Here is a 27,712-nt window from a genome sequence, read left to right on the forward strand (position 1 = left end):
TCCTCCGATATAGGAGTGAAATCAAAAATGGGAATATCTGGGCTCCTAGTATATATCTTGCTGGCTCTATGCGTTCTATGTGTCTCGTAAGCACTTTTTTTGCAGCTATTCCTTCCCGGATCCCAACCAGTTTGTTTGCCATGGCGTTCTGGATAGCTAGGCACCAATCATCATTTTTGGTGATTGTGGATGCTACAGGCTCTGGAACAACCTCATGTTCTTTCAGAATTCTACACAGTTCCCAAGAATCAGAGGATGCATGTACGATTCTAGTGTCCAGATGTGATTTCTTGACTACTATAATAGCTGTTTTGTATGCTTTGCATGCTGTTTCAGCACCTCAGCACCACCGAGTCCAGCAGCCCCCACAGGAAAGGGGGGAACACATAACAGAGCCCCAATCTCCAAGTCTACGGGCAGAAGTGATGGCAATGAGAAAGGCAGTCTTTAGTGTCCGATGTTTTATATCAATCTCGGAAAAGGGCTCAAATGGGAGGCCCTTGAAGGAACCATAAAACAAGAGGGAGAACCCAGGGGGGAACACAAGGACGGAAAGAAGAAAAAAAAACAGAGCAACCTCCCCATCTAAGTGACCACCAGAGTCCCCCAAAAGGAATTAATGGAGGCCTACTGAGAGCGAAGTGTGGAACCCGCCAGGCACTTGTCAAACCCCTCCTGGAGGAACTGAAGGATAGTGGGGAGGCCAGAACGTAGGGGAGGGATCCCAGACCACCCATACCAGTCCCAGAAAAGGCTCCAATGCCTGCCGTACGCCTACAGTGGGGACTAAGAGCATTCATTATGAACTCAACTACAGGACCAGAGAACTCCTGAGATATCAGCCTAGCCCGTGTAATAGCCATACTGCCCATTGCATCCAGCAGATCCCCAACCGCAGATCCCCTTGAAGTGGACAAGGCCACTTCGGGACTAGCCAAGGCTCCCGGGACCGAAGCACCAACAGAAAGGGGAATCAACTTCGGCGGGGCCAGAACAAAGCCAACAACAATACAGTCACCCTGGGCACTCTGATGCGCTGAACCACCTGGGGCAGAAGGGGAATAGGTGGAAAAGCATAAAGGAGACCCTGAGGCCACTGCAAGAAGATCTTGCTGAACATTGACCACCACCCTGATATGTGAGGCCACCAGGGACACCAGATGCGATTTTCCCCCAGGCGCCTATCTGAGCAACCAAGGCATTCAAGGAGCGGCCGGAACCCCCTTGGCGGTTGACATATGCCAAGGCCATCGTATCGTCCGCCCGGACCAAAACCACCCGGCCTACCAGCAACAACCTTGAAGTACACCAGAGCATGGAGAATGGCGCACAACTCTCGCCAATCGGATGATCGACAGCTCTCCACCGGATCCTACAACCATTGAGCAGAGTGGACCCCTAAAGTAACCCCCCCAACTCCTTCCGCAGGACTTGGTAGTAAGAGTGGTCAGAGGAGGAAGGACCGGGGCCACCCGAGCCCGAAGATTCAGAACCCCAAACCACCACATCCGGGAGACCCACAGATCTGGTGGCGCTGGAATTAAAGCCTCGAAAGCTTGAGACAGCAGGAGCCAGTGGGAGAGAAGATAAGACACCAGGGGACGTAGATGAAGACGGGCCCAGGGAACTAGAAACACGCAAGAAGCCATGTGCCCCTGCAATTTCAGCAATAGGCAAGCTGTGACATACCACCTCCTGAGAACCCTACCCAGAACAGCCAGCAAGCGACGGACCCTCTCTATTTGTATTTTATTTTGTATTTGTATTTATTTTATTTATAAAGCGCAGCCAGGCCCAGGGGCATATGGGCGCGTAAGTTAGATCTGGTTACAGTTACAATTTAAAGCAGTCAACAATGGTTACGTTACAGTTACAGATAGGTACAAACATAGTATTTCTAGTGCATACAACTATACATTAAATTGCAGAGTGTGCCGGCAATAGTCTAACGTGCTGGGTTCAGGAGGTTAGGCTGTCGTAGTGTCCAGATTGTGAAGCCAGCACTTCGTGTTGTGTTTGAACAGGTTGAATGAGGATTCTGCTCTCAAAGGCACGGGGATAGTGTTCCATAATTTGGAAGCTTGTACAGGGAAGCTAGCTCCACCCGAGTTATGAAGTTTGAATCTCGGTATGGTCATAGTGTTAGTTTGTGCTGCTCTGAGTGGTCTTGAAGAGGTGTGGGGTGTAAGTTGGTTAGTAAGGTATGCTGGCGCAAGGTTAGCCCTGGCTTTGTGTATAAGGGCCAGTGTTTTCAGGGATATTTTATGCTCGACAGGGAGCCAGCGTAGATTACGTCTGGTCTCAGATATGTGTGCCTTTTTGGGAATGTTGAGGGCAGCCCTAATGGCATTGTTTTGGACAACTTGCAATTTGTTGATATTTTTGTGACTAGTGCCCAAGTAAAGAGCATTACAGTAGTCTATTTTGGATAGGACTAATGCTCGGGCAAGAGTAATGCAATTGGGTGCGGAGATGAACGGTCTACATGCAGTGATCAGCTTACAGGTGTATGCGGCTGATGATGCTACTGCATTAGTTTGTTTGGAGAAGGATAAGGTGGCATCGATGTTGATACCAAGGGTTTTAGTGTTATTTGACACAGGGATGAGATTGCCATCTATGGTAAAGGCTTTGAATGAAGGATTAAGATTTTTGAGTTTGGCATGAGTGCCCAGGATGATCAACTCGGTTTTTTCGTCATTGAGACACAGTCCATGATGTGCCAACCATGCTTGTATTACAGAGTAGATTTCATTGAGGGTGGTGCTGTCAGTTTCGTAATCACCCGTGATAGGAATGAGTATCTGGGTGTCATCCGCATAATTGGTATACGTGACACCCAGATAGTCAAGGATATCGAAGAGGGGTTTTGTGAATACATTATAAAGTGTCGGGGACACGCAAGAGCCTTGCGGGACTCCGCAGGGTACTGGTGAGGGTTTGGCAGAATCCGTTGGAGAGAAGACCCTCATGGTTCTGTTCGCCAGGAAGGAATTGATCCAAGCTGTGGCTGCGTCTGAAAAGTGTGCTGCAGATTATAAATGGTGACAGAGTGTTTGGTGGTTGACCAGGTCGAAAGCTGCTGACAGGTCAAGCAGTAAGAGAGTGCGAGTTTGCCATTGTCTTTCAAGGTTTGGATCTGGGTAGTGAGGTCTATTAGTGCAGTTTCCGTACCGTGTCTCGGTCGGAAGCCTGATTGCCTAAGTCCTAGGAGGTTGTTTGATTCTAAGTAGGCCTGTATTTGTAAATAGGCTGCTCTGTCCAAAATTTTTAATAAGAACGGTACAGTCGTTATCGGCCTATAGTTAGACAGGTTGGCTGGGTCAAGAGTAGGTTTTTTGAGAAGTGGAATGACCCAAGCGTCTTTAAGGTTGTCGGGTACTATTCCAGATTTGAAGGAGGCATTGATGAGGTTGGTAATGAATGGTGCTAGGTCGTGCGCGGCTGCTTTGATGATCGGGGCAGGGCAGGCATCACCTTGGCAGTTTGAGGGTTTAAGTTTCCTGATGATGTTTTCTACTTCCCAGGTTGAGAGGGGTGAAAAGCTGAATGGTTTACAGGTTGATTTAAAGGTAGATGGTTTGTTCGGTAGTTGTTTATAGTCAGGGTCAGCTAGTAGTAAGGATTTTTTTGCGTTGATTTTGGATTGTAGGCGAGCAATTTTATCTAATAAAGCCTTCTGAATATTGCTACACCATAGTGTGTCAGTAACACATTTGTCTATGGGGGCAATGGGGGATTCTAGTTCTTTCAGAATCTTAAAGAGTTCTTTTGTGTTGGATTCCGCTTGTGTAATCCTTTTATTATAGGTATCTTTTTTAGCAAGAAGTATGGCTTCTTTGTAGCTAGAGGAGGCTAGGGTTAGCTCAGTCTTATTGGATACTGTGGGGTGTTTTTTCCAATGAGCCTCGGCGGTTCTTTTAGATTTGCGTAGTTCTCTTAACTGTGGCATGAACCAGGTGTTAAGGTGACGCTGTGGTTTAGGTTTCCGCAATTTTAGAGGGGCAATGGAGTTCAGTGCTTTGAGTATAGCTTGGTTGTAGGTATCCACTAAGACTGTGGGGTCAGCATCTGAATCAATATTATTCAAAATAGGGAGTAGTATAGGTAGGAGTTTGTCAGGAGTAATATCTTTCTTGTTTCTCGTGCAGGTGGCAGGGGCGATGATAGGCACCGGGAGGGGTGTGTTGGCTTTGATAGCAAAGGTTAATTTATGATGATCCGACCAGATGCAAGGGTCATTGGATAGGAGGTCAATAGAGCAGTTGAGGTGGGAGAGCCAGTCTAGTGTTCTGCCTTTGATATGAGTGGGTTCATGGATAATGTGCGGATGACCCAGTTCAGATAAGGTGTTGGCAAGGTCATGGGCGTTAGTGTCCTTAGGGTCGTTGAAACCAAGATTAAAGTCCCAAGTAAGATGGTTTGAGAATTAGGTTTGGTATTTATGGTTATAAGTGATGCAATATCCTCTATAAAAGAGGAAATGGGTCCTGGTGGACGGTAAATAAGGTGCAAGGTTGCCGTGTGGTCGGGTGAAAGAGGTAGTTTAATTGATAGGGATTCAGCAGAAGGGATTTGAGCGTCTTGGATGACTTTAATGTCAAAGGTATTTCTGAATATGAGGGCGAGTCCGCCTCCCTTCGTTTGAGTGGTGTTTCTATCGGATCTAGTGATAGCATAGTCATTAGGTATGGCGAGGGCCAGAGATGGGCCAGATGCAGCATTAAGCCAAGTTTCTGTGACTGCGAGGAGATCAAGATTTTCATAAGTTATAAAGTCAGCGATGTCGAGAGCATGGGCAGGAAGAGACCTTGCATTCACCAAGGCTGCTTTGATTAGTTTGTCTTTTTTCTGAGATTTTTCAGATGGTATTGGTCGACTATGCCGAGAGCTGTGGGCTAGATTGTCTGAGTCAATATGGGGATTGCCAAGGTTATGGTCAATATGCAAGTTTTTCATGCTACGGGCTCTTAGTCTAGAGTTTCTGGATAAGATGCTAGGGTGGTGAGAGTAAGGAGAGGTAGGTGGGCTGGTTCTAGAATTCAATCTAGCGTTTCTATTCAATAGGCTAGGGTGGTGAAAGCATGGATAAGTAGGTAGTCTAGTTCTAGAATTCAGTCTAGTGTTTCTAGTAGCGATGGTGCAAGGTTGGTTACGTGTTGGTCTAGTAGCAAAGTGGCGTATCCAGAGTGCTGGATCATCCACGTACGGATTTGCAGGTGTCATGGTGCTGGGCCACGAGGAGAGGGTGGTGGTTACCATACATGAGCTGGTGAATGTGTCTTGATTAGAATGTGGGTTGGGTTGACTAGTCCAGTGTCTACTGTATGTATACAGTAGGTGGATGAGAGTCGATAGGCACCAATACATGATGTGGGTGGCGTCGCTAGTACACAGATGTGGTCTGTTAGCGACCAGAGGCACAGGGACAGGAACACCCTCCCCATCCTGGTGCAAACCTGTGCCCCAATGAAAACTAGATCCTGAGAAGGCTCCAGGTGAGACTTCTGCCAGTACACCAGGAAAACAACAGTCCTTCAACGCCAAACATAACAATCAGAGCAGAGCCATGACAGCCTGCCAGCAGGACGCTTTGTGCAACCAATCGTCCAGGTAGGGAACAAAAAAACTGGAGGCCCTGCACAAGCAAATGCGCCACCAGGGGAGCCACCAGCTTGGTTATCACCCTGGGGGCCAATCGCAGTCCGAACGGGAGCACTCTGAACTGAAAATGACGGGATCCTACCGCAAAGCGGAAGAACTTCATGTGCCAGGGATGGCGAGCCACGTGGCAATAAGCATCCTGGAGATCCAGAGACGCCATCCAATCCCCCTTGAATAACATTGGAAGAATGTTCTGTAAAGTTTCAATTTTTAAGTGTTCCTTCTGGACTAAGCAGTTCAGGGCTTTGAGGTCCAAAATTAGGCGATACTTCCCTGAAGGTTTGGGGACCAGGAACACCCGGGAGTAGAAACCCTGACGCTGAACCGGGAGAGGAACTAACATGATGGCCGCCTTCAATGCCAACTCGGAGAGAGCGGCGTCCATGGCCAACCTCTTGATGCATGACCTTGGGACCACAGTCCAAACCATGCAATGCTGGACAGGAGGAGATAGGAAATGCACTTGCCAACCCCTCCAAACTGTGTCCAGAACCCAGGAGTCGGAACACCACCTTACGCATACTGGAAAAAACTGCCGGAGCGGCCCGCCAAACAGCATGTTTAAACAGTCAGGACTGAGGCGCCAGCCCAGGACGCAAAGAGTGTGGAGGACCCCGACCCCCCCTAGCTCTCTGAAAAAAAATGTGATGAGGAGGCAGGGAAAGACCTACTGGACATTGCACCAGCACCAAAGGAAGACCTCTTGGCCGTTGAAGGAGGCTTGTGTCGAAGTTTGTCAGCATGTTTGTCTGCCCCAAAAAACTTTGTGCACCTTATCCTCAAGGGAATACCCAAAAGGTATGGACCCATTGAAAGGAAGTTTCAGGGTAGCCACCCTCTGAGACCCATCAGTTTTCCAGTCCCTTAATTGCACAAGCCTCCGGGCAGACACACCAGCCCCCATGGCCATGGCTGAACCACACACCCCTTCATATGCCAGATCGGACAAAAGTTCAACCTATCTCTGCATGTCCGATAGCAAAGGGGCACAATCAGAACCTTCATTGACAGCCTTCTTCAAATTCCTGAAACCACTTAGCATCATTTCAGCCGTGTAGGAACCGTAGACATTCGCGCTAAGGGCTAGATGCGTCCCTGCATGACTTAAGTCAAGAAATAACCCGGTGGTCCACTGGATCCCGTAAGGCCGACTCCTCGGCCGGCATAGAGGAGCGACCCACCAGGCTGGCGAGGATATCGTCGACTTCAACTGGATCAGACAGCAAAGTTTCACCCCTCAATGGGTAAAGTTTAGACATGAAGCGGGGCATTGCAATCTTCTGTGGGTCATGCCATTCCAGAAGGATTTTATCCCGGATATCAGAAACCAACGGCAACCCCAACCTAGGGGTAAGTCTATGCTGGCGAATAGAAGGCTCGGCCCCCTCCACCGGTAGCAAGGGCTCCAAAAACCCCATGCAAATCCCAACCTGAGCCAACACCTTCTCCACTCCCTCTCTGTCCAAGTACTTCCCTTCTGCACCAGCCGAAGAGGAACAAGAAGAGGCCGAAGATTCAGTGCCAGAAGATGAAAAGGGAGAGCGGTGCCAGCGCTTGTGTCCATGTGCATGTGCATGCCTCATTCCATGATGTTTAAGCAGCCTCTTCAACTCCTGCCTGGATAGGGAAAAACGCAGATCACAGGCAAAGAGGAAGATGACGAGGAAGAAGACGGGCCAGATGCCATATTCACAGAAACAGGTGACCAACAGATGCCCAGGCCTCTCAATAATGATGCTAAACTAAACGCCAACCAGCCGTTACAGAGGCCTGCCCCCTAAACAGAGGCCAGCCAACCAATATGAACACATCACTCCCAATAGCAACCCCACTCATAGCATCAGAGGCGGAGCCCACCCGCCTCTGGAGCAATGTGGAGAGAGAGACCAACACGAGCTGTAAAACCGCTCGTACCGTTTAGGAGGAAAACATCACCAACCGAGAGAGGAGCTGTCCTACTCCCGCTTCAGCTGTCAGAGTCCCCTCCCCAAAACTCCTTACCTGCACCCGGGCCTGCTTCTCCAGGACTTGGGCCGGAAAACCCTGCTCTGGCCATAGCCCGCTGAAGCCAGACGAGGAATCCAACTCCACCGGGTCCCAAGCCCCGCAGGGAACCCAGGAGTATCGCCGCACCTGAGGAAGCCAAAAGCACCGCCACACAGCCCCATCAGGGGGCCAGCAATCGTCCCTCCCCAGCACCTCGCGCTCGGAAAAAAAAGCCCAACATGCCAGAGGCAGGAAAAATTAAACGGAGTGACATGGCTATGGGGGAGGAGTTATAGGGCTACAAAGAAATAAAAGAAGGTCCTGTGTCGGAGGCAGGAGCCTCATGAGGTAAGTACTGTGGCGAGGAAGAGTGGACATGGAGGTGATGATGGGTACGAGGTGTAATATGATGTGTGATAGAGAGCCATGATGAATAAGGATAAAGAAGGGTGAGTAAGGGGAACCTTTAAGGCGAGAGGGACAGGTGGCAGCAGGAAACATGAAGATATCCTAAATTAAGCATGGCCACTGGACATGTTAGCATCTCCTCGTTTCTCTTCCTCGTCTCGTGTTAGTCTTCTTGCTCTTCATTCGTCTTCCTTGCCATCGCATGCCTGAGTGAGATATTAGGAACCAGAATGAAGTAGGATCACTGAGGAAAATGGCAGAGGAGAAAATAGGATGTCCTAAAATGGATGTTGTACTAAAAAAATAAAACAGCAAAGCAGGCTGAGCTGAGTAGCTGAAATTCAAACCTGTGGTCATCAATACTCCTAGATCTCCATGGGATGTGAATTAGCACAGCTTTACCTTAAGGCGTTGAGTTGTTTTAACATTGCTTGTTGAGTAGCATGCAGCATTCTACACTGAACTTCCAGAGTCCCAATATAAGTATTTAGGTCACACATAAACTGCGCAATATTGCACAGCCATGTGCAACAGTGCAGTAATTGTGGCGGCCGGAAATGTATTGCAGCAATACCTCACTGCATCAGCGAATTTTAGCCCCAGTGAAAATATTGGTGCAGAGTTTATATAATAACACTCCGCTGATTTAGCCTACAATCTCAGCGGCAGTGCACGCAGGTCTTCTGAGAAATGACCCGCTCATCCACGTCTACTGAGACTTCATTGATTTCTAAGGGCAACCCGCTCGGCTGCTCGGGAAGCCGCGGAGCATGATGGGCTTTTCAGCGCTGGTGAGCGCTAGTGATATTGACTCGCAGTACAGTCGTTGCTGCCAGAAAGACTCAACGTTCACAGAATCAGCAGTGCAACAGAAACGGCGTTAAAACCCAGCAGTGTCATCAATTAGACAAACAATACCACTTGGATTTCATGGCGGGCTCTGCGCTACATCCATAGTAGCCTTACCTTGCGACTACCGTGTATGTGATTATAATATGGATTATTTTTTTACTTAACTGTTGTTATTTTCAGATTAAAGACCAAATTGCCAGGGAATTTTGATTTATGGTCCCGTTTCACTGTTTGTTTCTTCTTTGGAGTGGTCTTTACCTTTGATGGTTTGCAGCGTGTGTTTGTTTATTATTTATAGAAGGCAAACAAAAACGCGACGTCTGGAGCATCAAAGTAAATGCCCTCAGATGATTAGTTCATCAGTTGAAAAGGGGCTCAGACCAGAACTGAGGATTTGCTAGCCATTGGCAAGTTGTATTTGACTCTTGGCAAGTAAGAAAAGGTTGTGCTTTGTTAAAATGTACGGGGTGGGGAGTGTAACATTTTACATCTGGCAAGTACCTTGCAATTTAACATCTTTACCCCCACTCACCCCATCCCGTGTCAGACCCCTTTCTCTGTGATCCTGTTAATTCTGCAAATATATGCTAAGTGTAGCACAGGGCGAGGAAGCGTCGCTCATTTTGTATAATTTGGTAACAATGGACCACCTTATTCTCTGGGCACAGCTTCAATACTGCACGTCTTCTTTCCTAAAGGAGAAAGTACAGAAAGTCCTGCATCGGTCATATTGAAGCTCTATGGACCCCCTTGGACTGAGAGATTTAAGCCCACTGCAAACCCAAGATGGAAGGTATAGAAAGCTCAATAGAGCAATGTCCTCCTTACAGCCGCTAGCTTTGAAGAACAAACGCCATCAGTGTTGCGATCCCATTAAGAACCTACCAACAAAGACGGACAAGTCTCCGGCTCAAGAGGAATCTGCAAGCAGGAGAGATGATGTTTGTTTGTTTATTTATATAGCGCTACAAACCCTCAGGTATCTGAGCGCTGCTTATTTCCCACGGTGTGTGGTGCTCATTTATCGACCTCGGAAGGATGAAAGGCTGAGTTTGGCCCTGCCGGGATTCGAACCTGCATGAGCAGGCTCTGCACGGATGTCAAAGCGAGCGCTCTACTCGCTGTGCTATCTGACCGGCTTATGATGTGTCTTTGTCTCCAGGATATCCTCCTGTCAATTTCACATCTCTGTTAATGGCTGCGCCGATTGTGATGGTGCTTCTCAATGCTCATTCAGCCCCTCAGCGTAGCATGCCATCAGCCCCTCAGTGTAGCATGCCATCAGCCCCTCAGCGTAGCATGCCATCAGCCCCTCAGCGTAGCATTCCATCAGCCCCTCAGCGTAGCAGGCCATCAGCCCCTCAGCGTAGCAGGCCATCAGCCCCTCAGCGTAGCAGGCCATCAGCCCCTCAGCGTAGCATGCCATCAGCCCCTCAGCGGAGCAGGCCATCAGCCCCTCAGCGTAGCATGCCATCAGCCCCTCAGCGTAGCAGGCCATCAGCCCCTCAGCGTAGCAGGCCATCAGCCCCTCAGCGTAGCAGGCCATCAGCCCCTCAGCGTAGCAGGCCATCAGCCCGTCAGCGTAGCAGGCCATCAGCCCCTCAGCGTAGCATGCCATCAGCCCCTCAGTGTAGCATGCCAAGGCATTTCAGAGTCTACATACAATCCTCTATCGATGATGCATTTCACACATCGTGCTGGCTTCTGTAAAATAGCAATACGACAGAGTGCCGATTGCCTTTTTTTAGGCATTTTTGCCTTTGAGAATGCAACACCACTCTTGCACATTTTGTTCAGAGAATTAAGGAAACACTTTCAGAGCTTGATGAATAAAAATAAGAGCACTGGGAACACAGGCCAGGCCACTTAATTAAGCTACTAGACCCCAGAGTCCTCATTGATTTTGATCTTGCCTTTGTTTGTTCTCTCACAGGAGTAAAATGAATGTTTATTTAATTAAGTACTTTTCAGTTCAGAATATGCCTTGTTTGATTTGACTAAACTAGTGCATATTTAATTTGCACCAACAAATCCAAGCATACATTAAGCAATGCAAAACCATAGGGCCGCTATTTACAATTGGTTGATTAGCAGTAGTCCACTCACCATAGGAAATCCAATGTTCACTTTCACTTCCTCTTCACCCCTCCGATATCCTCTCCCTGTCCCTTTCCTTGGGTCACAAGTTTAACGTGGGCGGGGGCATGTGGGCCGAGAAAGAGTGCACCAGTCATTGTTCCTTCAGTTAGGTAAGGGCAATTATTGGTACTGGCTGTTCCTGGTGTAACATCCACCATTCAAGCATATCTTAAAAGTCAATATCGGTCAGTATTTCATAGGATCACTTCTGTCCCCCTTCTGAAATATTGGAATTACCATTGATCGCTTCTTTTAAGGGGGCGTAGGTCCCTTTGACTTATTAATGGTCATTGAAAATGCTAAACATATAGGAAACTGTCTTCAATCGAATTTGAAAGGCATATTTTTATCAGATGGAATACGAGGTATGTGCGGTATAAGAACAGTATCTAGGTTTAATCTATCAATTACCGGGCCTCTATTATTTGTCTTTATAAACACGTAATCTTCAACCTTGTTCCATTGCAGAGGCCCTGTAATGGCATAAGATTGCGTAGTTGCATAATTACAGCACTTACTTTGTTTTGGCTTGTGAGGAGGCATTTGTCCTACAACGTTTTGCGCTTTAGAGACTGTAACGTTGTGGGAATCGCTGTACCGTATGTGAAGAGAAGTGGGGGTAGAAAGAAGTAACTTGAAATTATTCTGAATGTTTGTGATAGAAGGTGAAGGTGATCGCGTAGAACCATGCTCATTTTGTTTGTTAAAATGATAGCTGTTGTTGAAGTGGAAGGGCACCCAAATGTGCACTTTGCCATTTGGACAGCAGAGGGCAACTTAACACAGATAAATTGCATCAGCTGGGTACGAAAATATACCTAAGCATTTAATATATATAGATTGTTATTATTACTTTATTTATTGAGCATGGACCTAGCTTTGAGAACCATATGAGTGCTTTACAAAGGTATACAATATTATAGATAAACAACGGAGCACTTTACAGAGGCATCAAACAGTATAGATGTATAACGGAGCATTTTTCACAGGTAACAACAGAACAGATATACAGCCGGGGATAGCATGCAGAGGGGCACAGAGGAGGGGTAAGGCTGTACAGGGAGGAGAGGGGAGGATGGTATCTAGCAAGTCTGGTGGTGCTGGGGGACTACGTGATGGCCTAGGTGTTGAGGAGGAGTGACTCCTTGAAGAGGTGGGTCTTGAGTTCTTTTCTGATTTGTAGGAGCGTGGTGACAAGTCTGATGCTGATGTGGCAGAGGTTCTATAGTCCTGGAGCATAGTTAAATAAGGCTTGTTTTCTGGTCCTTTCCTTTGTGCAGAGGTGAATTTCAAGTCTGCACATGTCCTGGCTTCTGGTGGTGCGCTGTCCGCCGGAGATGCTGAGTTTCTCTGCATGGTATCTGGGTGACTTGATGGTGACTGCCTTATAGATGATGCAGCAAGACTTGAAGGTGATTCATGCATGCAGTAGGAGCCGGTGAAGATCGATGAGAGCCGGGGTGGTGTGGTTATATCTGCATTGACCCTCGATGAGGTGTGCAGCTGTGTATAGGACACTTCTCAGGGACACAAGGATGGAAGCCGGGTGGCTTTCGAGGAGGGCATTGCGCCCATCCAGGTGGGATAGGACGAGTGCTTGAATGGTGGATCTACATTCTTGGCTTCTTCCCGTATTGACATCGGGCCAGGCAGCCTTTCTCGCTTCAAGTCTGCAATCTTCAGCTAATTCTTTGCTGCAACACAGTTTTCAATCCTTCTTCTCCGTGGGTATGAGTTTACTAAAACTGTGACACTGATTTCCAGTTTCACCATATATAATGGCAACATCACCTGCAGTCTATTCAATACGTATAGCCAGCTTCTATGATCACTTAGTCTGCTTCTGTTGCTGCGTCTGTACAGCTATTAAATGGTTTGCATTGTCTTCATTGTGTCAGATATGCACATGCAACCTTCTGTCCTGCACAGGAACATTCACTCGATTCGTGATTTCGTCATTGGGTTTTATAAGGTCCCTACATCATCATCATCATCATCTTCTTCGAGCGTCACTCTTACTTCTTGTGACGTCACCATCTTCTCTTTTCCTTGTTTTCATGTTCCTTCGGGAACCTTTTCCATGAGATTATCATCTCTTTGGGCATACGTCTGTTATGGCTTTCTCAACGGATATCTTTTCTTGAACATTTGTCGCGGTATGGTCACAATTACTAGTGATTAGCATGGTGCATGTTCAGGCTTCAAACATACAGTAAGCAGGGGGCGGGACTTCCCTGCAGAAGCATTCGGCTGCTCCTCTACACTGGTGTTTACCATTGGCAGTAGACCACCAGGTGCTCACGGACACCCTATATCGGTGCTGGGGATCAGCAACCTTGTCCAATGCTGGTTCAAGTTCTACCTTCCCAAACACCAGCTATTTGTTCAGATGGATTCCTCTAGATCACCAATGCTACCTGTCACTTGTGGAATCCAGCAGGGTTCAATCCTCTCCCCAGTCATCTTTAATCTATACATGGAGCCGCTGGGAGCCCACCTAGCCACACATAACATCCACAATCACCAATAAACTGACACACAGCTATACCTGAAGATCGACTTCATCAAGGACATCCCCAGGCTCAAAACCTGCCTCTCTCCGACCCACCCAGACATACAGGTCTGGTTATCAACCATGAATCTTCGGGCTTCCCACCTGAGCTCACCTCCTGCACCAAGTTCTACGGGTTCCACATCAACAAACACCTCTCCTTCAAGACACACGTAGATAAGAAAACTCAGACAGCTTGATATCCGCTCTCCTTCCTGTGGAAAGTCAAGCCCTTCCTCCCTCCGGACAGCAGGAATGATCCGGCTTCTCACGTTTTATGCCTTTGAGAACAGATAACCAGTTTTTGGCTACTTCCAGTTTTGACACCAGGCCAGGCAGCCTTTCTCACTTCATGTGGCCAGGGAAGGGCAGACACTCTCTGATCCCAACCCTGTGGGAGATTCTGTGGGGTGAGATGCAGTACTTTTCATCTGAAAGGAATAGTCTTACCACTATGCCAAAAGAGGTTATGGTTTACTGTCATTTTAATATCTCTCAACCTCATGTTAAAATTAATGTGGTAAAACCTAAGGTTGAAACACCTAAACCTGTTATATTAAGAGATAATTCTTTTGATCCCTAAAATCAAATGCTCTACTCAATACCAAGGGTACACTATAAGGAATGGTGAAAGTAATGCCTTCTCTGAACCATCTTCCTCTAATAGGGTTGAAACCTGCAATCCCTGTTTTAAAAATACCAAGGGAATTAACTCTGCCCTTAATAATATAAAAGACGTGGAAAAACCCAACTTTGACAAAGTGAACTACATTTCCCAGAATCCCATATGGACTGAGACGAAGAGGGCTGAAGAAGCATATAGAAGTAGAGGAAAGGCAATTAGGCCTAACAGCCTTTGCCAGGGTTCGGCAATTAATAGTAATGACCTGCACCTGAAATCAATGGCCCCACATAAGAGGCATAAAAGGCTGCAGCAGGAGGGGGGAGGTGGAAGGACCTGGAAGGCTGGCAGTAGTAGCAGAAGGAGAAGAGCAAGAGGCTGGCAGTTCATGAGGAAGTGTAATCACTTAAGGGATGGTGGGACATGGAGAGAGCAGATTTCATCTGCAAGTTTGGAGAGGGTCCTGTGTTCACAAACCCTGCCTTGCCGTGGTTGCACGGAGCGAGACGTGCTAAGAGTGAAGGTCTTCCCAGGTGCGCCTATTGGCTGTAATTGCAGAGCTGTGACTGTGCTGAAGCCCAAGGCCCATGGCAAGAAGCAAGCATAGGAACAGAGGAGTGAAGGAGACTCCCAGTTGGCTGGATCATAGCACCCGTGCTGGAGAGGGTTGTGGGTCCAAAGTGTGCCTTAAGCCATAGTAGAAGAGGAAGAAGTCGGGAAGATGAAGCAGACCTCAACGTTACTGGAGCCAGTGAGTGAAGCTTGGTAGACTGGTTCACTCAGAAATCCTTGTCGTTAACTGTAATCAGCTCTAAAGTGGCTGGCGTAAGTATAGAAGCAAGTATAAACAGTTTTTCATTGTGAAAGCTATTCTTTATAATGAAAATATATCGCGCTCACTTCCTGTGAAGTTATAGTGCTCGCGTACGAAGAAAAGCATTTCATTTTCCATTGTTTAACTTTTTAATGTTACTGGAGTGGTTGCATGTCGTTAATAAAAAGGGGAACGCTATTCTATATTACTCCAAAAACCCTGATGCTGACTTTCACAATTTTTACAAGATCTTACGGCGTCAAAGGAGGGTCGCGTGTGGCCATTTGAGATTCCCGACCGGAGTAAAAAGTGTCTCTATGTTAAAACCGTGTGAATACAAACACTTACAGATACTTAAGGTTGAAGATCTACCTCAAAGAGTGGTCATGGATGCCTAAATCTGTTTTTCCTTTGAAGACTAAACCTTGTAACACTAAGAACAAGTATTCTTTTAATCCAGAGGTTGTTCTATTAACAAGAACAAGCATTACCCAGGCCAAGAGACTAAACCTTTCTATAGTGAAGCAAACCCTGTTCAAATCAATCCACCTAACTGTTGAATTTGGTAAAAGTCCACTGTCCTCTGATACAAGGGTGACATTGTTATCTGAAGTTGGAAGTGTGGCTATACAGCTTCAAGTAAGCTACTGGAACCAAGAAGGTGTGAACAAAGATGGGGAAGGGAGCTGGGTGCTTATAAGAAGATTGTGCAAATAACCTATAATGCTGAGACTGTTGAAGTACGGAGAGTATCAGTCTGGAAACAGAATCAGGTTATCCTTGAGGCAGTAAGGCAAACAGAAGAGGCAAAGAGGCTCCCCTTTTCTTGGAGCATAGGAAACAAGAGTACCTTGTCTACCTGTAGAGGTCGAAGGGTCTTGTCTTTAAAATGCCTAACCATTTTAAAATACAAAGTTGAAGCAGAAATACCAGAACTCTGGTTGTGTATAATACTGTCAGTGGATGTCACATTGAGGTTGGTTGGAGTAGTGGCATATTGTGGAACCAAGGAGTGTGTTTTCATGGTAACAGTAGTAGAAGGTTGGTTGTCAAGAGGAAAGCAACAACCCAAGAAGAAGCATCCTGACAATTGCACCAAATGTACTGCATAGGTTATGAACACTTCTAGAGTTGTAGAAGGAGAAGTTACTAATCTATTCTTTGAACTATGGCAAAATAATCTTGCAACAAAGACATCCAGGATTACCATTGGTACCATTTCCTTGCCTGGAATTGGAAGGGGATAGTTTCAACTGAAAGCTGAAGAAAGGTTAATAGTGGATTTCTGTTTGGTGATTTTTTTGTTTCATTTGGGGAACTTACAAGAACTGGTTCAAGAATAAAATGTTCCTTTTGAAGATTTGGGGAAATTGACTTTGGACAATTCCGGGGAAGGAATTTTCCCAGCACAGGTGATGGTCATCCAAATTACTGGTTGTTTATTATTCACTCTTTTAAGTTGTTTAGAATTCACTTTGAATGTTTTCTTGTTTAGTGTGAGGGCCAGGCTTTTTATGTTCAAAGTCCCTCATAAACCAAAGACTGACAATAACATGGTTTTATTGTGCGTCTCCCTTGGCTTTGCCAATATGGGTTTATACCAGCTTTTGTTATATACTTCTTCAAATATGGACAATGAGCTTTACCAACTTCGAAACCCTCATTACCCCCTCCTGACTTTGGCGAAGTTTCTTGGTTTTAAGTTGCCTTGCTGTTACTTTCTTTGGGCTTGGCTAATGGTAGTTTGCCTTAAATTCGAGAAGTAGTGCCCCATTGGGTTTTAAATTACCTTTCTTGCTTAAAGTCACAATCAGTAGGTTTTCTACAATAAGGTTTTTTGTGTTTTTTGCCAGTTCGGTATTCAGAATTGCCTTCTGGTTTACTTTTACACATACTCGATTGCTGTTTGCCATTTAAGCTCCTGCAGTGGGCACGTAAGCGGCCAAGGAGTGCTCCTTTGTCACAATCAGTTGGTGGACTCACCATATAAGGCGTGCACATCCGTTTCCCTCACAGCTCGCAGGTTCCTCGATCTGGCAACCTGCTGCTTTCAGTCTGCTGACGGCTGTGCTACCTGCACACTGAGCTTCCTTTGCTCCAGAGGCTCTCCTGCCACCGAATATAGCCTAGTGGGAAGGAAAGCTTTCAGCACATTCGATTCCCACAGCGCAGCCTCTGCAAAACAGGTCTCCGTGGGTCAAGCTTCCTTCTTTGATGCTTCCTGCTGCACAACCTCTGCAATGAAGGATTCTGGAGGCGAAGACCCTCTCAGGGCTGGCTACTGCTTGCCACTCAACAGTAGTCCTGGCGTCTTCTCTCTGCCTCTGTAGAGAGTTCCCAACTCCTCCACACAAGACTACTGCTCTGCTCCTTTTGCATACTAATGGCCTGCACCTGAGGGGCCTTTTAAGCTTCCCAGTCTCCCTCAGCAAATTCATTGTATGTGTGGTATGAAAATAATGCAATGTAAAGTGGTCAGTGATGAGGTACCCTGCCTGAGTCTTGGGACCGAATGGAAGGTGACTCAGGTGCCATCCTGAGCAAATGGATGTTGGGCCCATCAGTGGTATTGTATGAATCCCTCTGTCACCTTGATGTGCTGCCCAGTGCTTGGCAGGGGACAGTCACATTACAGCACTAGTGACTTGCCCCAGGATCCTTGGCCTTCCCAGGCCCACTTGCCCATAATGGAAGACCAGTGCTAAAATGGAGGACTCTAGCCTGAATACTGGAGATAGCTTGCACCGTAATGGAAAGATTTCCCCTCCCCAAATAAGGGAGCATAACGATGCCCTTGACAGGCCCAAATCCACTGCATCATAAATGAAGGATGTCCCGTTAGCGTAATATCTTACCCTAGCCCGGACAAAGGAAATGTAGGTCTGGATATGTTTGCCAGCTCACCCTTCAATGGAAACTAATCACAATGAACACTGTGATCCTGTGAACACAATTTGTATTTGTATTTTTGTTGGGTATATATAGTACAACCCTTGCTAGGAAGCAACAGAGCGCTGTAGACGTGATTTGTGGCAAACTGAGATCTATCTTTAAGCCCACAACCTCCCAAATACTCTGGCGCTAATGTGGAACGCTCCGTTGACTTCAGGATTTTGGTTGGCAGATGACTTTCTTGGCAGAGACACAAATTAATTTCCCTGCTTAAGAGTTCAAATGTATAGAGCGTGTTAAAATAAATATCAATATCAATCAATATCAGATAGGTTAGAAACCTTACCCAGGTATTTCCTGCTCTGTATTCACAGGTTGGAGATGTTGCAGGTCGCAACGCACTGCAGACTGCAGTAGAGGGGGTCTGAGAAGCAATTGTCCCAAGATTAACAAAAAGCTAGATATAGGCTGGGTCCTATATCCGACCCCCAGATAATCCCCATGTGAATATAAGGAACCAGCCAATCCCCACCTTCCCTCAGTCCTCTCACACAGGTGCAGGCCAGCAAGGAAAACTCACCTGGGGCGTGTGGGGGCGGTGAATTCAGCCAGCTCCAGTTGCGGAGTATGTGTTGTAGGAGCAGGAATCTCAGATTTGGTGAACTTTGGAAGCTGGAAGGTAATGGAAGACGAGGAGGTTACCAGACTGAAGGAAGCTGGAGATGTGGCAGCAGAAGAGCGCCTCAAGAGGTGGTGAGAGCTGGGAGGGTGAGGTGAGTAAGAAGGTATTAACATCAGGGGTGGTGAAGGAGGTGGTTACAGCAGAAGTGGTAAAGGAGGTGGTTTTATCAAGAGTGGTGAAGGCAGTGGTAACATCAGATGCATTGATGAAGGCAGTGTTAACATCAGGAGTTGAGGAGGAGGACCACGTTTCTTGCCGTTTACACCATCATTACACCACTCGAATTAGATTCCAGCTCCATATTTTCCTTCATATTTGCAACATATGTACTGTAAGGGACTCATGGTCGCAACAGTAAAGACAGACACAAGTGATACAGTTCAAGGATGTTTATTGAACTGTTTACATGGGTGAGGGAAATGCCTAACCTAAATCTAAGATTGGAGCAAGCTACAATCATCAAATAATAATAAGGCAGTCCTTGTGTCGGCCTATACTAAAAAAAACTATTGCCAATCCTTCACGCTAAGTTTACAAAAATAGTGCGGGATACTGTTGACAAGAAAAGAAAGAAGTGTTCACAAAATAATAAGTCCGGATGTTATAGCCAAGGTCTCCCTTCCCCACGTTTTCTAGAACGGGACAAGGCGGAACTCCTGAGTGTTGTCTGTCCTGGTATAAGAAAGTGTTTGAGTTGAAAAAGGGTGGGGGTAGAGTTTCCGGACTCTCTACGGGCTAGGATGGGGAAAAGGTGTTCTAAGGAAGGGGGTACCATGTCTCAACCATCGGTGTCCCACTTCCACTCCCCTGAGAACCCTTCCTCCAGGTGATCCTCCCTCACTGATCCACCCCCAGGAACTGGATCCAGTAGCGATGGCCGTGTCCTGGCCACCTGGATGACAGATCCCCGGGAACTAACGGGTGAGACACCTTCAGTTTCTCACAGTAGTTATAGCTTACATGTATTTTGATGTATGCTGTGGACCATCTCGTTAGAACTACGTAACACAGTTTTTCTTACGTACTGTCTTTAAGCTAAATCCTAAGGGTATATTCCTAAAGGTACAGATAGAAGATGATCAGCACCTGTTTATGCTGTGGACCGAAAATCATTCCCATGTCTGTATCCGATTCTAATGTAATGTTCTGCAGCTGGTGTTATAATATACAAACCCTCTGTTCCCCCACTCTCTCCCTGGTATAGGATTAAATGAATGCCACACAAATAACGGCGGCTGCTCGCACATCTGTAAGGACTTGAAGATTGGCCATGAATGTGAGTGTCCACCTGGGTACAAACTGCTGGATAAGAAAACATGTGGAGGTAATTGATAGTCCCTCTAACCTGATAACATGCTATAATATTGATATAATGTATTCACGAATCCTTGGTTCCTAGTTCCTATACCGTGTCGTCGTTTGATTGGCAATTAGCAAGCATGTTTATAAGATACCCGAAATAATCACATTTTAACTTTTTGTTTGGTATCCATTCGTTTTACCAAAAGAAATAAAGAATGGCAAGTTTTATCGAAGTAAAAAATACTCAAAATGTTAAATATATATATGGTTGTGGGGTATGGGTTAAAATGGGTGGGTATGGGGTTAAAAGTCTAGGAAAACAGGGGGGTTCAGTGGGACCAACCCACATTTAAAAAGAAAAAAAACGGGTTCTTTTCGGTATTTTGTACCTCAGTAAAACTTAACACTCTGAATTTTACTTAAGTAAAAATGTGTATATATTGTCAAGATTTCATCCATGTGATCTTCTTGTAATTTACTTAAATGTAAACAAGCCAACTAATTTTCCCCAAAGTGAATAGTTGCTTCTTTAGGGCTTAACATTTGCATTATAAAGCATTTCTGTGTGTGGATGTTGAGATGTGCCCTGATCTCTTTGTTGTCCATCTTGATGTCATTTTTGTCCTTGAAGAACAAGACCGCTCTCCTCCTCCTCCTCCTCCTCCTCCTCCTCCTCCATCTCCGCCATGCTCCAGCACCAGTGTTGATGTTCTTCCCTCTCTCTTTCAGACATCGATGAGTGTGAGAACCCAGACGCCTGCAGTCAGATCTGCATTAATTACAAAGGGGACTACAAGTGTGAATGCTACGAGGGCTACGAGATGGACACCCATTCCAAGAACTGCAAGGCCGTAGGTAAGGTGGGCGCGCAGAGCGCTAGGGCGGTCTGCCGGCTCGAGCCAGCAGGAACACCAGAAATGATGATGAGGTTGTGTCCTAACATGTTGCCCTACAAGGCACCGTGTACTGGGTCGAAGCTATGCACTGATAAAATGACCCTTTTGGCTTTCTGGCTTTCTTTTTAATGAGTTTCTTGGTGCATAGAGTGTGGAAAATCAGACAGGAGCAAGAGGGCAAATGACGCGGCATGGCAATGATGCTAAGTTTTGAGGGACCCAGCAGAGACCAGCCTAGCATTAGAGCAAATGTGGCCCATGACTGCGAGCTGTGCCCAGGAGAGCAGGGTGCCAAACCAAGAACACCTGCTGTACTCCTCAGCCAGACAGGTGCATGTGCATGAGATGTGGATGAAAATGGCACTCGTGAGTAGAGGATACTGCACTCCCCAAACACCTTATGCTGCTTGGGGTACACTTGAGCACTGCAGTGCAGTGATCTTTAGAGCATCATGATGTTCTTGTGCTAAACCGGCTGTCAATGCACCTATGCCTTGCACTGTGCTACGCGTTACCGCCAAGTGATCGATCCCACCAGAATGAACTCCACTGGCCAAGTAAAATGGCTGCTTCTTCTGTTAAGCACAGATTAGACGTTTGTGACTGTCTCTTTTCTCACTGCCTGAATATTCTACTTCTAACAGAATCGTGGTCATCTGAGACCAGCACATCAATCATCGAATCCTTGGTGTAACCAGCATGGCCACCCTCAGAAACATGGAAGAGGTCTGGCAACATTGCATGTTGGTGCCCTGAGCATTAAAGTCTGGCAGTGAATAACCTCCTTTTATTTGCTCTATTTAGCACTGAGTGGATGCTAGATGGATAATCCGCTTCCGGGGAACCGGGGAACCGGGGCACCGGGGCTTGCATTCCAATTTGCTGCCTGGCCTCATTCTCCAGGTTTTCCACTGTTTACCCAGACCCCACCTCCCCCAATCGCCCTGCACACACGCCATCCCCTTCTCTTTCTTACCTCCTGTAGTCGCTGCTCTCCTGCAGCCCCCCTCACTCCCACCATCTGCACACAACACCATGACTCCGCCCACAACGCTGCCCACGGAATTAGAAGTGGAGCTCCACTCCGAGCTCACTCTGAGCCCCTTGTTCCAGCTCCATAGCGAACATGTTTTATTTTCAATATTAAACTTCTTGAATTTAGCACTTTAAGGATTCACCCAGGTATTCTAATATCAATAATGCCCCCTCCTCAGGTCCTTACACAGTGGTAATTAACAGGCGTTGCTTCACTCGAGCCTATTAATTTGAGTTGGGGGCTGTTGCTAGCTCCTAATGACCCTTTGAATGCAGTCTTATTGCTTCGTTATTTCATGGAGGCGGCCTCCTTTGCCCTGCAGCACTGAATGCAAGGCTTATTATTTCAAGTTGGTTGTCATGTAGACAGGGATGTGATGCAGAGCATATCATGAACAAACGGGGCCAACGAAGGACATACCATTAAAACACATCTTAACGAGAGATGAAATGTGTACCAATGTGCAGTTCATCAGTCTAACAGGTTCAGTGGCGGGTGTTAGAGGAAGGATGTTCATGCAACCAGAATCTAAGGATTGGTAAAAGAGAGTATGTGGTTATGGAGGACAATCCTGAAGTGGCATGCAGTGGGGAACTCCCGGATTCCTTGGGGTAGGGAGATACCGTGTTGACAAGCGAGGAGACGAAGACGCATAAGCCAGAGACTGTGCAGTGTGGACAGAGAAGAGTCTTGGAATAAAGGTTGCAGGTGAGAATAGTGGGAGAGAGTCACTGGGTTGGATTAGGCAGATTTCCCACGGATACATTTGTGGACCTGGAGAACTGCATTGAAAATTGAATTATTCATAAATAACTACCCAAAAGGAAAGCTGTACGTAGAGGTGCCTGAGGAGCTCGGAGAGTTGTAGAGGGGGAAGGTAGAACACTTGAGCACTTTGTGCAGAGAAACAAATGAGTAGAGGGGGAGTCCCACGAGGAGTCTGGGTCAGTAGTCCTGTCTGCTAAGGGGAGATTAGCATTTTGGTGAAGAGAAACTTGAGATGGCAACTGTTAATATCAAAGAATGCAAGCCATGGTGAATAGAGGTAAGAAATCTGGTTGAAAGCATATAAGAGACTGGAGATGAGGTGGTGGTGTTAGAGGGAGCAATATAGATGACATCATGTTTTGATGAGTTAACCATTAGGCAGCATAACACCATGCAGCAATCAATTGCTAGAGGCTGCTGAAGTGATGGGATACTTACAGGTTGGCAGAGGGTGCAAAAAGGGCACTATCTGCATATAGAGGATATGAGAAGCCGCAAGAGTTGAAGTGAGAAGAGGAAGAGTCCTTGTGGGCCAAATACCTACAGTGGCAGAAGTGATAACCGCATCAAAGAAGTTTGAGTAGGTGTGGTTGGCCGGGCAGTAGATGACCCAAGCTAGGACGGTGTTCTTGAAGCCAAGGTGGGGGAGAGTCTGGAGAAGAGAGTAGAGAGTAATGATCCACGTCAAAAGCAGTAAAGGCACTGCGCAGGATCTGAATGGAAGAGAGATGATGGAGGTGAGCCATGGTGAGAAAGTTGAAGATGCAGGCGAGCACTGTTTCCATGTAGTGTCTTATATGGACCCCCCCCCCCTTATTGGAGGGGTAACCGAGTCCTTTAGCTTTCATGTTTGCTGCATGATGAAGGAACAACCACGTGTTAAGGGACTTTAGAATAAGGGGGAAGAAGAGAGACACAGGCTGAGATTTAGATGGGTTGTTTTAGTCAGCGGCAGGGTTTTCAAGATGCGGTATGGCAGTAGACCTCTTAAAGCAGGTTAAAAGACATCGGAGGAAAGCTACTGGTAGAGGGAGAAGATGTGAGTATCATAGGAAATCGATCAAATGAATTGCTAATAACTTTTGACTCATTAAAACGAATTTGGATTAATTTTGCAGACAATTTTGTACCAAGGTCCCCCACACCACAGACTGGACATTTTGGGAAAAATACATAAAATAAATTTAAAAAGTTAAGAAAACAAAGCTGTTTCGGCCTAGTTCACATTAATTTTCTCTTAGACAAAATAGGTCAATATTTGCGGGACAGCAAAGCGAAAATCGCTGGGCAGAATTGGACCAGGTCCAAAACAACATGGGCATAAAGCATTGACTCGTAATCCTTTTGTTGTCTGGGGATATGGTGTCCAGTATTTTTTTAAATATATGACGTAGAAAGGGGTACCCCTGCCCCCCAAAAAATAGAGATATCTCCCATGGTGCTCTGCAGGATAGAGGGATTCCAAAAATGAAAACGTAGCTGCCTTTTTTTCCTGATGCAACAGATAACAATGATTATAACCGTGGCTACCTGAAAACCAAAAGCAGAGAAAGGTCATTTGGAGCAGGAAATACAACTAAATAGCATCAGGCTAGAGGTGGGGAGGAGCGGGGATACCATGTGAAATTCGGGAGTTGGAGGGGGGCCAAAGCCCAAGTTAAGAGGATGAACAATTTCCTGTAGCCACGATTACACAGAAGGATAATCGCGGCTACAGAAGAAAAGGCAATCAGGAATGAAAGTGCGTCCCACAGAAACAGTGTTGGGGTGGGAGGAGATGATGTCTTGAGGGGAGTGGGGAGAACATGCCAGATTGTGGGGGGGGTGTCGGTGAGAGCCTGGGAGGGCTGAAAATCATCTTTTTTTTCTCGTCGTTTTCCCTTATAACCATGGGTCAGTATGTGTGTGTATATATATATATATAATAATAGTTTGCTTGACAGATACGGTGAGGTAGGGGGTGAAAAATCACTAGCCATGATCAGATAGGAAATAACAAACGCTCAGTGGCATCTGAAATTCAAAATATAACAGCCCACATTTGGGCAAAGGTGGCTAAAGCTAAGGGTTTCACAGCACAAATTGCCAGCATTTATCGCTTCAAAACACCAGACTTTAGGTCTTTTCTGAAAGCTCTGTCAGATTTGTCTGTGCTTAGCATTGGCGGCATGGAATTCTAGTGGGTCGCCGCTACTGATGGGAAGGTTGTGTCTCCCCTCTGACTCTTTTAAACTTGGAAATTGCAATGTGGTTGGCGTGGGCTGGTCTACAAGTGTTCAGTCTGATGATTCTTTGAGACAGGTCCTCCGGTGCTTTGTCCGTAAGGCACTTGAGTGATGGTTAGGATTTTGAAGATGATCCTTTTTTGGATTGGCAGCCAGTACGCCTCCTTTCTTGCTGCTGTGATATGGTCCCTTTTTGGGATGTTGAGAGCGGAGCGTAGAGCATTGTTTTGGATAAGGGGATTTTACTGATGTGTTTTTTTTTTTGTTGATGCCAGCAGAGAGGGAGTTTCAGTAGTTGAGTCTTACTCCAGTTATTGCTCTGGCAATCGTAAGGCAAGTAGCAGGCGCAAGGAATTGTCTGGCAGCATTCACAAGTTTCGGAGTGTAGATGGCTGCTGAGGCTATTGAATTTACTTATTTGGTGAGGGAAAGCATAGCATCTAGGTGTACTCCGTGTTTTGACAGAGGATGAGACATGGATCATTAAGCCATCAATCATGAAGGAGGAGTAAACTGGGGGGTAGTTTTCTTAACATTGCTGGCAAACCCACTATGAGAATCTGTCTCATCGTTCAAGAAGAGGTGATTCATAGCCATCCACGCCTGGATTGACCGGTACATTTTGTTGATCACTAGTGTGTCTTCTTCATAGTTTCCAGGCAGCGGGAGTAGGATTTGGGTGTCATGGGCATTGTTGGTGTAGGCTATGCTGAGGCCATCCAGGAGGTCAAACAGGGGTTTGGTAAATATATTATAGAGGGTTGGGGAGAGGAATGAGCCTTGTGAGGGGCCGGGGGAGGCGGGGCACAAGCGACTTCTGAGAAGGCTCTCATCGATCTACCTTCTAAGAATGAGGCTACCCAGGTCATGGCTTCTTGTGAGAAGTACACGGCGGCTGTGAGGTGATGGCATAGGGTTTTATGGTCCACCAGGTCAAAGGCGGCCAAAAGGTCAAGGAGGAGGAGAAGAGCTGCATTTCCTTAAATTCTCTGAATCTAACGTTCATTTTGTAGGTCTAACAAAGCTGATTCAGTGCCATAATCTGGCCTAAAGCCAGATTGCTGCATTCCTGGTGCTGTACTGCTAGGGTGGTAGTTAATTGGGACTGCAGGATCTAAGGTGGGATTTTTTTTATTAGAGGGAGGACCCATGATCTTTCAGACTGGCAGGAACACGGTTGAATTAGAAGAAGGCATTGATGAAGCTTGTGATGAATGGAACAGTAGATTTGAGCAGTCTTTGATTATGGTGGCCGGGCAGATGTCTCATTTGCATTGTGAAGGGTTGGGGAGTCTGAGCATGTTAGCCGTTTCTTCCTTCGAGAACTCTCTAAAGTGGAAGGATTGGGTAAGTGGGCTAATGGCGTGGGGGTTGGTATCCTCGTGGCAATGGTTTGTTGACTTTGATAAGGTTTTCTTTCAAGGATATGTTCTACAGGGATTGAATGTTGGTTCTCATCACAGACTGAATACTAGAGCACTAGATATACTAGAGTATGACTAGGAGTAATGTAGATTACCAACAAGTATTCCCTGCATTACTTCCACGTCCCTCTCCCTCGTCCAAGTTTTTACCTATGAGGTAAGATTGCCTCAGAGGTAAGTACTGAGACGAGGAAGTGTAGGACTAGGAGTAATGAAGGTTATGGTACGTGATCCCAGTTTTAACGCACTGGCATCCACATTCGTATGGCCTCATTCATTCTCACATTCACACAAACATATATGGCATGATTCATTGTTCATTCACTCTACATTCACACACATGCATCAGCATTCATACAGCATCACACATGCATCAGCATTCATACAGCATTCATTCCTTCTTATTCACTCTGTGAACACACATGCATCAGCATTCATACAGCATTCATTCCTTCTTATTCACTCTCAGTGAACACACATGCATCAGCATTCATACAGCATTCATTCCTTCTTATTCACTCTCAATAAACACACATGCATCAGCATTCATACAGCATTCATTCCTTCTTATTCACTCTCGGTGAACACACATGCATCAGCATTCATACAGCATTCATTCCTTCTTATTCACTCTCAATGAACACACATGCATCAGCATTCATACAGCATTCATTCCTTCTTATTCACTCTCAATGAACACACATGCATCAGCATTCATTCCTTCTTATTCACTCTCAATGAACACACATGCATCAGCATTCATTCCTTCTTATTCACTCTCAATGAACACACATGCATCAGCATTCATTCCTTCTTATTCACTCTCAATGAACACACATGCATCAGCATTCATTCCTTCTTATTCACTCTCAATGAACGAACATGCATCAGCATTCATTCCTTCTTATTCACTCTCAATGAACGAACATGCATCAGCATTCATACAGCATTCATTCCTTCGTATTCACTCTCAATGAACACACATGCATCAGCATTCATACAGCATTCATTCCTTCTTATTCACTCTCAATGAACACACATGCATCAGCATTCATACAGCATTCATTCTCATGTTCATACACACGCATCAGCATTAATTCTTCATTCCCTCACATCATTCACCCTCGCATCCATATGACATTCATACTCTGTCACATAAACATGCACACTCAAACAACATATGCACACACACTTTCATACACGCACACACACAAATACATTTTTTTTATTTTCTTACCTGCACTGCAACCCCACTCCGGATTCCAGCCCTCATGGCCTAGCGATGAAGACTCTCCAGCTCCCACGCAATATGCATCCGAAACCAGCAAGCACTGCAAAAAGTGCTTCCTGGCTCCTGTTGCTTGTGCGCAGTGGAGCCGGAGCGCACTTATCACAACCCCCCCTCTGGCCATGGATGTGTGTGGAGGTGAAAGAGCTCCCCCTCTTACATT

The 27,712-nt window shown here is 46.2% G+C and overlaps 1 protein-coding gene across 1 annotated transcript in view; it reads left to right on the forward strand.

Moving 5' to 3' along the window:
* Nucleotides 1-27,712, forward strand: part of LRP8 (LDL receptor related protein 8) — a 1,426,130-nt gene that overhangs the window by 1,142,873 nt on the left and 255,545 nt on the right. The window contains exons 8-9 of the mRNA XM_069642168.1: nucleotides 19,815-19,934; nucleotides 20,642-20,767. Of these exons, the coding sequence (XP_069498269.1) occupies nucleotides 19,815-19,934; nucleotides 20,642-20,767 (246 nt within the window). The remainder of the gene's footprint in view (nucleotides 1-19,814; nucleotides 19,935-20,641; nucleotides 20,768-27,712) is intronic.

The sequence above is a fragment of the Ambystoma mexicanum genome, chromosome 1q (assembly GCF_040938575.1).
Source record: "Ambystoma mexicanum isolate Mex_15411 chromosome 1q, UKY_AmexF1_1, whole genome shotgun sequence".
NCBI lineage: Eukaryota > Metazoa > Chordata > Amphibia > Caudata > Ambystomatidae > Ambystoma > Ambystoma mexicanum.